Here is a 13,149-nt window from a genome sequence, read left to right as displayed (position 1 = left end):
AAGCATCAATTCTTCAGTGCTCAACTTTCTTTATAGTCCAACTCTCACATCCATACATGACTACTGGAAAAACCGTAGCGCTAACTTTATGGCTGCAATCAACATCTGCAGTGATTTTGCAGCCCAAAAAAATAAAGTCTCTCACTGTTTCCATTGTTTCTCCAACTATTTGCCATTAAGTGATGGGACTGGATGCCATGATCTTTGTTTTCTGAATGTTGAGCTTTAAGCCAACTTTTTCACTCTCCTCTTTCACTTGCATCAGGAGGCTTTTTAGTTCCTCTTCACTTTCTCCCATGAGGGTGGTGTCATCTGCATATCTGAGGTTATTGATATTTCTCCCGGCAGTCTTGATTCCAGCTTGTGCTTCATCCAGCTCAGCGTTTCTCATGATGTACTTTGCATATAAGTTAAATAAGTAGGGTGACAATATACAGCCTTGACGTACTCCTTTTTGGAAGTACTCCTATTTGGACGTACTCCTATTTGGAACCAATCTGTTGTTCCATGTCCAGTTCTAACTGTTGCTTCTTGACCTGCATACAGATTTCTCAGGAGGCAGGTCAGGTGGTCTGGTATTCCCGTCTCTTAAAGAATTTTCCACAGTTTGTTGTGATCCACACAAAGGTTTTGGCATAGTCAATAAAATAGAAGTAGATGTTTTTCTGGAACTCTCTTGCTTTTTTGACTATCCAGTGGATGTTGGAAATTTGATCTCTGGTTCCTCTGCCTTTTCTAAGTCCAACTTGAACATTTGGAAGTTCACGGTTTACATACTGTTGAAGTACACTGCCATACTTAAGACATTATAACAACAACAACAAAAATAATGGCATCTTTCTTCTTTGAAATATTGGTATTGGGCTCATGAGCTCTTACCATTTTTAGAAATTAAGATCCGTTTAAGCATCTAATGAAAGCTGAGCATCCTCTCCCAGAAAAATATTCATGTCACATACAGATAGAATTTTGCAGAGAATTTCAAACATGTCCTTATCCTTGGATCCTAATAAAAAGCACATCTCCACCTTAAATTGACATACAGTAGGACTTTGGTCACTTGGCTTCTTTCCTTTCAGATTTCTGAGTTTTCCACATCATCACAGTCTTCTAGTATGGACTGTTAAGGAAGTTGTCTTCCTACCCGTCTATGCCTCCACCCTTTCCTTGCTTTAGCTATGTTGCTTCTAAGGTCTGTCTCTTACACAGTCTTGGTTGCTGTGTTCAGTCTCCCCCCAGCCAGCACTGCCATTCTCCAGCATTTTCCATCAGTGCTCATTCCCAGTGAGGGAGTGAACGGGGGCTAGACACCTCCCCAACAAATGCAAGACGCAGAGACCTTGGACGGAAAGGGCAGCTGCGAGTAGGTCAGCACTGCCCGTTGCGGCAGGGCCAGCACAGAGGAGAACCATCAGGAAAACTCAACTGCCAAGAGTTTCACCGATTTACAAATCTCCTAATCCTTTACAGTCAAATATTTGAAAACTTTTGTGACTGAGTTCATTTGTAAACAGCTCTTGATTCAGAGCCTCTGGAATCAGACCATTCCCCTCCTCTAGTAATATAATATGAAAGTGCTTTTTAAACTGCAAAGAACTAAAACAGCGCAAAGGAGGATCATGCTGGATTATAATGTGATTTGATGAGATGTGAAGAAAAGTTATACATCATCACCTCCCTTTGTGTGAAATGTCAGCCAGATGAACAAACAAACTAAAGTCCCCCCACCACCGCCCCCGGTAGTTAATCTATCAACTGTATATTTTTCCAGGTTTGTAAAATTTTAATCCCCAGATCTTCTACTTTTGCACTAAATCCTCAGCCTTTTCAACTCTTAACTGTATATCATTTCACAAATGGCCCTCGATATCTAGTGTCTTCAGTCACTACCACCTTCAAGTCAGCATGTGTTAACAACAACCAAAAGAAAATTGAGCACAAATATTTTTGAATGCAGACATATTCTTAGAGTACCAGGAGACCGCAGTGTTCTTATTTGGTAACTTCAGCAACAGTCGTTCTTCGTGTCTAAAAATGTTCCTGTTTAGAAAATGAGCAGAAGGACATATAAGTTCTTCACGAGCCAGGTGGATTCACTGTTGTGGAACTGGGGGTTTTATTAGCTGATGTTGGTTTAAATTTCTGTATTCTAGTGCCATTCTGAGAATCTTATTTTTAAAATAAAATCTAGAGGCAGGTAGCACACTATTTAATAATGAATTTGAAGTCCTGAATTGGAGTATTATTTTATGCTTTTTAAAATATTATCGGTATTGCCTGGTGAATGTTGCAGTAATATTATCATGTTGATAACCAGCATTGATTTTAAGATTTGCACATTACATAAGCAGAAACCACAAGACACAAAGATTTAAGGTGCAGAAGTGCTGCTGAGGCAGCATTAACAGTGAATTAGATTCCCATTAGGTCCTGTTCAGTGAAAGGGGATCTGCATATGTAGAGTTTAAAGGAACTTAAGAGAGAGAGAGAGATTTTTAATTCAAAACGCCAACAGGCATCATTTGGTATTAGAAGCATGGCTTGCACTGTTTTCTGTGTGAGCTTTCATCATTGTTCAGAATTCTTCCTTTTTTAATGCAGTAATTTATTTTTTAGACAATAAATTAATAGCACATGATAGAGACATTGCTCTCTTTAGAGAGAGAAAAGACATTTGATGCAAAGAAAGAGTGAGAGCATGGCTATGAAATTTGAGGCTATTAGATACTGTATTTTAACTAATTTTTTATTAAGCTTTCTTATGTTTGTTATGTCAAATTAGAGTTACTAGTGTTAGCTGAGTTAGAATGTTTTTGATTCTTTTAATCTAGAACTTATTAAATATTTCTCAGGCTTCTTTATTTTGCAGACCTCTGATAAATTCTTCCATTTCTTCAAACCAAGTAGCTCTTTTTAAAGCTTTAGAACCATTTAATTTTATAGAAACAACATTCTATAAAAAGAATTTAAAGTATAATCATTTTTCTGCATAAAGAAACACATTAGAAAACAAAATGACATTGATAATACGAAGAGAAAGATCTTTGTGGGCATTTAAAACACCAAGGAATTATGAGGCCGTGGTGAAGAGCTGACTAGTTAAAATGGAGAAATCAAAGCAAGATATCTTTCCTTCCTAATGTACCATGTACTGAAAATTAGCAGAAGTTAGTCCTGAGTTGCTAAGAGTGAACCCCTGGTACTGACTTCCCTGAAGCACTGAAATAGGAAATGGTGGAAGAAACTTGTAATAGAAGCCCTTAGGGATTCCTCCTCGTTTCCCCTGTGATCCCTTTAATCCTTGAATTGTCAAACCACATGGAAAATGATAGAGCTGCGTAGCTCTAAGTCTTAAGTGGTATTATCTTTAAAAAAATATATATTACATCTTTTCACATCTCTGAACGAGAATAAGGCGTTTCAGCGTAGAAAAGAGTATAGCTTTGAGCAAGAAATGCATATTGCTTTTTCATTTTTAATATTATTATTACCTATGACTAAGTTTGTACCCAGTAGGGAAAACAATTATGGCCAATATTTTATTTTCCTTTTTAAAAACAGATGATTCAACGAGAAGCAGATGTGAAAAGTAAGGTGACTGCTGTGGCGTTGACAGACTCTGTTCACAATGTGTGGCATCAAGAAGCTGGCAAAACGATTCGAGAATGGATGAGAGAGGTGAGATGATTTTTTTTTTTCAATGCTGAGATGAATGAGTCTGAGCCTTTTATATCTGGAGCCCCCACCAACTTATATCACCTCCCACCCCCAAGCTCCCTTTCTGGAGGCAGAAAATTTAGAGGGAATAGAGAAAACCAGACATGGTTGAAATAATAATAGAAAACCCTTTGGAAAAACGATTACTTTTTTGGAAGCCCTCCCCCCCGCCTTTTTTTTTTTTTTTTTGGCTTTCTATGGAATATATGTATGCATATAACCGATAGTAGGAACTTTGACTGAATAAGGTCATGATCTGTTAGGTTATTATTCCCCAGTATTTACTTTGCCAATCAGCTATGTATCATTGATACTGTTTAATTATAAGAAAGAAGGTCAGTGTATGCCTCTCTTAAATGGATGGCTCACTGCTGCCAGTAGGGGGAGAAGAAGTAAAAAGCTGAAATAGTGCTTGGCGGACCCTTGAGCTAGGAGAAACCCAGGGGCTAGTCATGGTCCACCTTAGGCTAAGAAAGCTTTTCATACTTCCAAAGGGCTTGTGAATCTGAGAGTGTACAAGGACTCCTTCTGGGTGGTTCAGACAGTAAAGAATCTGCCTGCAATACAGGAGACCTGGGTTTGATCCCTGGGTCGGGCAGATCTCCTAGAGAAGGAAATGGTTACCCACTCCAGTATTCTGGCCTGGAGAATTCCATGGGCAGCCCATGGGGTCACAAAGAGTCAGACATGGCTGAGCGACTAACACTTTCACACTTTCATTGAACATGCTCCCAGGTTTCAAACACCTTTCATCTCACCATTTCCTTGATTCCTATTGCAGATATATAGCTGAAACTTCTTTTTTATTTATATTTACCTTCCTGATATTATAAGAAATTAACATTAGCCATACTATGCTTTAGCAATTATTTAATCAAATCAATACATATATTTATATGAATGAGCTGGTTGACCTTCCTGATTTTCTTCCAGTTTTTTTTTTTAAAGAGAATACCCAGGTATTTATTCAGCTGACCTCTCACCATAGGGACAGTGAATAACTTATACCAGTTCTCATGGTATACTGTAAGGATCAGAAAGATAATGTTTAAAAAGCGTTTTGAACAAACAGAAGGTCTAAGGTATGTAATTGCTTAGTGGTGTTGCCGTATCACCAGTCTCTTTTCACTGTCATTATTCTCCATTATAAAAAAGTGCTTTCATCATGCGAAAGCCCAAAATACTTTTACTCCAGCTCTCACAATAAACATATAAAAGTGGGATTATTTTCATCTCTTCTAAACCCAGGTGTTTTCTGACCACATTGCTTATTGCATTTCCTCCTTTCACAGTTTAGCTACATCCTTTATTGTCATTTCCAAGGACCTAAATTCTCTTAAGAGAAATTTTGTATGTTTTATGACAATTACTTTTTACCCATCCAAATGTATATATAACCAGCTCCTAGTATTATATAACTAGTAAAGTTTATAAATGATCTCTTGGTACCTTTTTCCCACACACTTAACCAATATAGAATTTAGTACTTACCCCAAACTAGAAATATCCCTGTTTATCATTTTTTAAATTGTGAGGTCTTCATATTCCGGGTGAGACATATAAAAAGAATTTATCTAGATTTATTTTTTAAGTATTTCTAACTAAGACTGGATTAGGCATCCCCTTCAAAAGTCAGAATATATTGATCTGTGCGTTTTTTTCATCCGACTGAAATAGGCAGTAGCTGAATTCATCTTAATTTAATCAAAGAAGAGATAGAAAGTAAGCAAAGGGACGTCTTACCTTGGGCTCCAGGCTGTAAGGCTGAGTGGGCAAAGGTGAGCCCACTTAGCATAAGGAGGACATTATGCTAAGTGAAACAAGCTAGACACAGAAGGGAAAGCACTACATGGTCTCACTTACACGTGGAATCTAACAGAGTCGAATGCAGAAGCAGAGAACAGGATCGTGGTTCCTAATGTCAGGAAGGTGGGGGACACAGGAGATGTTGGTCAAGGATTGCAGGGGTATAGAATGCACAAGTCTAGAGACCTAATGTACAGCATTTTGAATACTGGGAATTTGCTAAAAGGATAGATTTCAGGTTCTCTCACCACACACTGAAAAATGCTAGCTGTGTAAATGAGAACATGTTAATTGGCTTGATTACAGTTATCATTTCACTGTGTATATGTATATTAAATCATCATGTTGTACAACTTAAATATATAGTTTTTATTAAAAAAAAAAAAAAAGGCTGAGGGGTTGAACGTTATTTCCTGACATATCCCTGGTCTCTGAAAGTCTGCTGCCAAGCGAGATGTTTGGTTCTATGTAGTAATCATGAGCCCTCACCCATCACCATTCAGTTATGAGCATCTGTCCTGGAAATACAACCTGGTGAATAATAGTTCTTATCCGAGGACACAACACCTTCCATATTAAAGAGCAACCTATAGACGTTGATGATATTACAACTCATAACAATGAGTAAAAATCTACACTCAACCAGGGCAACAAGCATCTCCAAATACTTCCAAATATCTTGCACAGGAGTACCTACTACCTGCTTCTCTCTTTAAATTTCATACATTAAGGTATAACCTTTTTATAAAAATTTTTAATTCACTTCATATCTACACTGAAATATTGTCAGCCTTTATTTAAATGTCAATGTCACTCAGCCTTGTGACCTACAGGCACTTCTAAGTTTATATTAATAACCCCAAAATTTTGGATTTCACAAAGACAGTATACAGCCACAAAAAACTGTAAAGTCATAATTTCACAGTAAAAGACTTTTAAATGGAAAATACTTAACTTGAAGACATCACTGTATTGCCTCTTTTTTCTCTTTATCCCTCAGACCCAGAGAAACTGTAGTTACAGGATCCATCTCAGTCTGCTGGCTCTGGCCAGAGGCTTCTTTCTCTCTGCTTGTTGGTTGGAATGGGGCCGGGCTGCATCTGAGGCTTAAGCATGGCTCTGTTGGTACCTCTAGTCCAGCATGTCTTGTCCACTCAGGACAACTGAGAATACGATCGCTGGGGTCTGGGAATGCTTCCAGCATGATTTGAGTTTAGCAGGGCTTTCCTGATGGGCTACTTCTAATCATCATCCAAGACACTTCGCTAGTGTTCATCTCAGCTGAAGAACTGGGATAGGGTTCAAACGGAGCATTGAGACGTGGCGTAGGATAAGCACTAGGAAAACAGTGAAAAGAGATTTGGTTTCTGAACTATAGAAACACGTCTCAGAATAGAGCATTACATTTGATAAGATGGAATTTCAGGTAGACTGAGTTCATATGTCATGGCTGTATGTCTTTCCCCTGTTTCCTTCCCTTCATACACTTCCGAGTTTGTTTACATTATTTTATTTCATTATACTCTGTCATATGGCAAATGTATTTCTAGCTGGCTTTGTCCTTTCCTCTATATGCTTTTCCCAGTGGTGTAAAAACTAAAAACGTCACAGAAACATGAACACATCATGTGTGTACGTCAACTTACGGTATCAAACCTTTACAATCCTGTACCAGTACTTTGTCATTGCAGAGAACTTTGGACATATTTACTTTAACTATAGAGTGTTTGTTTTCTATCCTGATTTTATGAGAAATCAAAACCTAAAGATTTGCCTAGATAAAAACTGAAATTTCAGAATCATAAAATGGTAACCTGTATTTTTGGAGAAGGCAATGGCACCCCACTCCAGTACTCTTGCCTGGACAATCCCGTGGACGGAGGAGCCTGGTGGGCTGCAGTCCATGGGGTTGCTAGGAGTCGGACACGACTGAGCAACTTCACTTTCACTTTTCGCTTTCATGCATTGGAGAAGGAAATGGCAACCCACTCCAGTGTTCTTGCCTGGAGAATCCCAGGGACGGGGGAGCCTGGTGGGCTGCCGTCTCTGGGGTCGCACAGAGTCGGACACGACTGAAGCAACTTAGCAGCAGCAACCTGTATTTTGCTTTAAATATTTTGAGTTTAAAGGTGACCTGGATAAAATCCATTTTGTGGATTTTAAAGTGAATGATAGCAAGTTAGAAAATGATTAATCAACTGTATACTATAATGTACCATTAATATTATTAGTACTGAAAATATCCTATAATACTTACATACATGAAGTGTAAGTGAACAATATTAAGACTGACATATCACCTGGGGTATAGCTGACTTTCATCAGATTTGGAGGTACCTCTAGGATGAAAAATAATTAAAATATATACCTAATCGCTGCCTGTCGGTAGAGCTAATTGCTGTCATTGAAAAGACTAAACTGTTTAAGAATTAAGAAAAAGAGAGGAAAGAGAAAGTCATTCTTCAATGAAGCTATCTCCCAGTATCACTTCAAGCCTATTTTTAGTACCTATAGAAGTCATGATTTTTGAATTTATTAGGGGTTGTGATGAATGATAAAACAAATCATCCATTTACATATCTTGACACTGCTTTGGAGAATACTTATTTCTTACAAGCAAGTGTCACATTGTATATAAAAGCTGGCTAATTGTGTGCTAATCTTCTGCATTATCTAGAACTCTCTGATGTGGTATTCTATCAATAGTAATATTAATTTTACTTATTTCAAATGTATGAAATATCTTCTAAGACCCTATTTCTTTTATAATTTCTTATCCCTTACATTGTATAATTTTGCATTCAGCTGCTAATTAAGATTAGGAGTGCAAATTATAGAATACATATCCACTTTAAACCATCAAGCTTTTGTAATACATGCAAATAGTAATATTTTATCCATTTTAAGTATAAAAAGAAAGAAAACATTTAAGAACATTACTAGATGTTGTGTTTGTTTGCATGTGTTTTTTTCTTCCACACAGTTCAGTAGTTTCATTGATCTACTGTTTCTTACAAAAATCTGCCATGCTTTGTGAACTTCACTTTCTAATCTCATACAGCAGCCCTTCCTTTATGTTATTCCTGCTCTCCCTGGTCCCAGAACAGTAGGGTTGCCTTGACAAATCTATTCAAAAGCCATTCCTCGGCCTTTATTGGTGGGGACTGGGGCCTTTGAAATTCTGTCCTCACTGCAACACAGCTGACATCTTCTTCCAGACAGAATGAATTAAGGAAATACAATAAGACACTTGATCTACCAGTCAAGGGTCTTTCCACAGTGAGGACGGATTCCACGGTGCACAACCAGGACAGCAAGCGTCTAAATATACACAATACGTGCTTGTTTACGAGAATAGCAATCAGTGAGTTTTCTGACATGATTGATAGGATGATTTCTTTTAAAATAAAATCTGCCTGGAAATTCACTGTGTGTGTGTGTGTGTGTGTGTGTGTGTGTGTGTGTGTGTGTTGGAAATTTTTTTAAAGCCATATAAGGTTAATCACATTTTTTAAGCCCTACTTCAAATGTTGTTGTGTGTATGTGTGCTTAGTCATATCCGACTCTTTGCAACCCAGTGGATTATAAACCGCCAGGCTCCTCTTTTCGTGGAAGTTTCCAGGCAAAGATACTGGAGTGGATTGCCATTTCGTTCTCCAGGAATCTTCCCAACCCAGGGATTGAACCCATGTCTCCTGCACTGGCAGGCGGAATCTTTACCACTGTACCGCCTGGGAAGCCCCCAGACTTCAAATATACACTTAAAATGTATAGAAGGAATATAGATTATTTCTATATCATTTAAGTTGTAAATCATCATCTTAGAGGCTTGTCTTTAATAGTGAAACTTTTGTGTCCTCAGACAGAGAGCTACAGTTCACCAGATTGTGTTTCTTTTGATCTGTTTGATACAGCCTTCACTGAACCAAGTTGCAGTAAAAATTAAAAGATTTTACATTTATATGGGCCATTTTGAGGATTAGTTGCAAAATTTATTTCCTCTAGTACAGAGACAAAGAGTATAGTTTTAAAATAATGCTGTTTTTTACATGTTCAAATTAATGTTTATTTTCATATAAAAACTAAAACTAGGCACCCTTTTCAATTTCCTTTAATTAAAATACTAGACTTCTTTTATAAGTATATTGCATTATGGTTCACAGAAGGTTACATGTCTTCTTAATATCAGGACAGGTAATTTGCTAAATTGTGGAAGATAAACTTTTTTCCACAGTCATCTTACTCATGAATAATTACTGACTGTTTACATAAGAGGATTTCTAATAGTATATAGAGGTAGAGTATAATTATAATGGCTGATTGTATTGGATAGATTAATCTCTACAGCCTAACAGGTTGGTCTTGCCTTAAATTGTGTTTCAACAGAACATTGTCTCTATTTCATTGCAGAACTGTTGTAATTGGGTCTCTAGCTCAGAACCATTAGACACATCAGTGGAGTCCATGCTGCCTGACTGTCCCCGAGTCTCAGCAGGTATGTCTTTGATGAGAGAGTATAGAATGCTTTTAAGGTGAAAAAATATACTAATGAAATGTGGTATTCTATTTTGTGAATTAAACATGTTGTTTTGCCTTGAATCTGAATGAATTAGTGGTAACATATGGCATGGGGTGGACCCACTACCAAAAATGCATTAAGTGGTTGAAGATGCTTACCAACAAACTCAGTGAAGAAGAATAGATGCAAACAACTCGAGAGTAATATAGACAGTTTCGTTGAAGCTTAGGGAGACAGGTTGTATAATTAAAATAAGGACTTGATAGCCATACAGGATCTCAAGAGTATTTATCTCTGATTAATTACCAACTCAGTGATCCAGTAGGAAGCCAAGACCGTGAGTTCAGGGAAGAGAGATTGCTATGGCCTAGAGTGTACAGACATTTTTCATGTAAAAGCTTTTGGTTGGACCTGTTGTGTTAGATGGGACTTGGATTATAGGAAGACGTGCAGGCTGATACTCTGGACAAAAGAAAACACCAATGAAGGAGGAAGGGCTGGATGAATCAGAAGATGGCCATTTCATGGGGAACTATGAACAGGCAAGACCAGCCTGTCCACTGAAAGAACAGACGTGGTGGGCTGAGCACCTGAGGAAGCAAGTGGGCTCCAGACAGTTTAATGTTGGTGTTGACTTCCAGCCTGAAAGATCTGTACTTTAGTCCCTCATCTCTAGGTCAGAAGAAAGAGTGACATTTTTTCTGGTTTGGGCTTTCACAGTTTTCATGATAAACACAAAGTGAGCAGTAGTGTCTGATTATGATACAGAACAGAAATGGGTTTCCTGGTCATAGGTGCCAGAGAATGAGCAGAAGTTTTGAACGTGTTGTTGTTCAGTTGCTAAGTCATGTCCGACTCTTTGCAACCCCATGAACTGCAGCAAACCAGGCTTCCCCGTCCTTCACTGTCTCCCAAGTTAGCTCCAAATGATGTCCATTGAGTCAGTGATGCTGTCTAACCATCCAATCCTCTGCCGCCCTCTTCTCCTCTTGCACATGAACCGTTCCATTTAACAACCATAGGAGATAGCTAATCGCAAAGTACTTAAATTTGCATACATGTTTATGTATTTGAAGGAAATAATTTGGAGAACAGTTCAGCTACTAGGTAAAGAACTCTTATGATAACTAAATTTTACCATCATTAATACCTAAGCTTGAACTGAGTTTCACTGTTATTGTAACTAAACTTTCCAGGTCTATCATTCAGGGTTCAGTCAGAGAAACAGACTAGTAGGAGATATATATGCACAGGGTGTGTGTGTGTGTGTGTGTGTGTGTGTGTGCACGTGTGCGTTAATTACAATATATTCTCTTTATTATCAGTGGTTATGTTTTGTGAAGTCTCAGAGAACACTGAATCAGTGAATACTGAATCATTACTCCTAAAGAAAATGCAGGATTAGGTTTGGAAGCTTCCGGTCACATTTTCATCAACCGGTCAATGTATATAACTTTGTTTTATGAGTGTTTCTGTTTGAAGGTGCCTTGTTTAATATATAGTTGACTCACTAACATTGAACTCACAGTCCACAGCACTAACTCATGCCCGAATAGGACTTACTTTCTCCATAAGATACATCACTGTCTTAACACTTCAGCATGATACTTGGGCACCATTTCAGAGAACAGAATCATCAACAAAAACACAGCAATGTGAAAAACAGGGAACTAAATAGTCTGCAAAAAGGATAATCGTTTACAGTACAAAACTGGATCAAGAATTCAAAGCATGACCTTGCTGGACCTTAGTTAGGGATAAGCCTGTTGAGCAGCTCAAATTTTTTTTTTTTTTTTACCATGTTCCACATGTGCACATCCACAAATAACAAAACACCATGAGGATTGATTACAAATAAATTTTAATAAGTAGGTGAATTCAGAAATAGGGAATCCACAAATAATGAGGATAGACTGTAGACAGTAAGGGATTTGTTACAGAGGTTTGACCTAGGACTGGATCAGATCTGATTGAGCAGTATCTAGAAGAATGTCAACTTCAATTGTGATGCTAGAGCTGAGTCTACAGAGCAGACAGTTGTTAAGGGAAGATGTTATATAAAGGGGTGACGAGCAAGAATGAGCTGGAACCCATAACCATGAGCTGGAGCCCACTAGGATGGACTTCAATCTGTGCCAGTTCCTGTGGCTTCTGTCCTTGGTGGTGTGGGTTCCTGAAGAAGCCAGTGCCCTTTGTCATGATGCTAACCACTGCCTTGTACCACCAAGTAAACCGGCAAATAAACTGTGTGTGAGCTTGAAATGGCTGCTGCTTCACTTTAACCCCCCAAATTTCTGACAGAAGTCTCCCTTTTGTACCAGCCTAAACAGAGACTGAACTGAAACAGAGACGTACAGTTTGAAAAGGAATTCCGGGAATCGTAGTTCAACCAAGCCAGAGTGCCTCACTGCAGAACCTCCACAGCTCACCCCTTGTCTGCTTGGCACTCACATACATCTCCTGAAACCAGACACTCTCCAAACGAAGACTTTAAAGTAGTCTTGCTTCCACTTAACATGATATAACTGTGCTATGTACAACTGAATACACACTAAAAGAGGATGCAATGCCCTTTTTTTTGTCCTTGAATGATGTTCATTCTTCTCATCTTTGATATCCTGTAATTTAATACTGAGAGATAAAGCTAATTACTATTGACACACCTTACATGAGATGATAAGGAATCAGTTCAGTTCAGTCACTCTGTCATATCGGACTCTTTGCAACCCCATGAATTGCAGCACGCCAGCCTCCCTGTCCATCACCAACTCCCAGAATTCACTCAAACTCACGTCCATCGAGTCAGTGATGCCATCCAGCCATCTCATCCTCTGTCGTCCCCTTCTCCTCCTGCCCCCAATCCCTCCCAGCATCAGAGTCTTTTCCAATGAGTCAACTCTTTGCATGAGGTGGCCAAAGTACTGGAGCTTCAGCTTTAGCATCATTCCTTCCAAAGAACACCCAGGGTTGATCGCCTTTAGAATGGACTGGTTGGATTTCCTTGCAGTCCAAGGGACTCTCAAGAGTCTTCTCCAACACCACAGTTCAAAAGCATCAATTTTTCAGCACTCAGCTTTCTTTGTAGTCCAACTCTCACATCCATACGT

General features: G+C 38.5%; 1 protein-coding gene across 3 annotated transcripts in view; it reads left to right on the top strand.

Annotated features, from left to right (window-relative positions):
* FAM172A (family with sequence similarity 172, member A) overlaps nt 1–12,791 on the top strand; it is a 283,100-nt gene extending 270,309 nt beyond the window's left edge. For 2 of the 3 annotated variants that reach the window (XM_010831928.1, XM_010831926.1), the window contains 2 exons: nt 3,562–3,678; nt 9,934–10,933. In XM_010831928.1, the coding sequence (XP_010830230.1) occupies nt 3,562–3,678; nt 9,934–10,059 (243 nt within the window). In that variant the 3' untranslated portion in view covers nt 10,060–10,933. Of the gene's footprint in view, nt 1–3,561; nt 3,679–9,933; nt 10,934–12,363 lie in introns of those variants that run through there. The other variant, XM_010831927.1, reaches the window with a different exon arrangement.
* The last annotated feature ends 358 nt before the right edge of the window (nt 12,792–13,149 follow it).

Source organism: Bison bison, unplaced genomic scaffold (assembly GCF_000754665.1).
Source record: "Bison bison bison isolate TAMUID 2011002044 unplaced genomic scaffold, Bison_UMD1.0 scf7180017864533, whole genome shotgun sequence".
NCBI lineage: Eukaryota > Metazoa > Chordata > Mammalia > Artiodactyla > Bovidae > Bison > Bison bison.
This window is presented reverse-complemented; position numbering and strand designations above follow the sequence as displayed.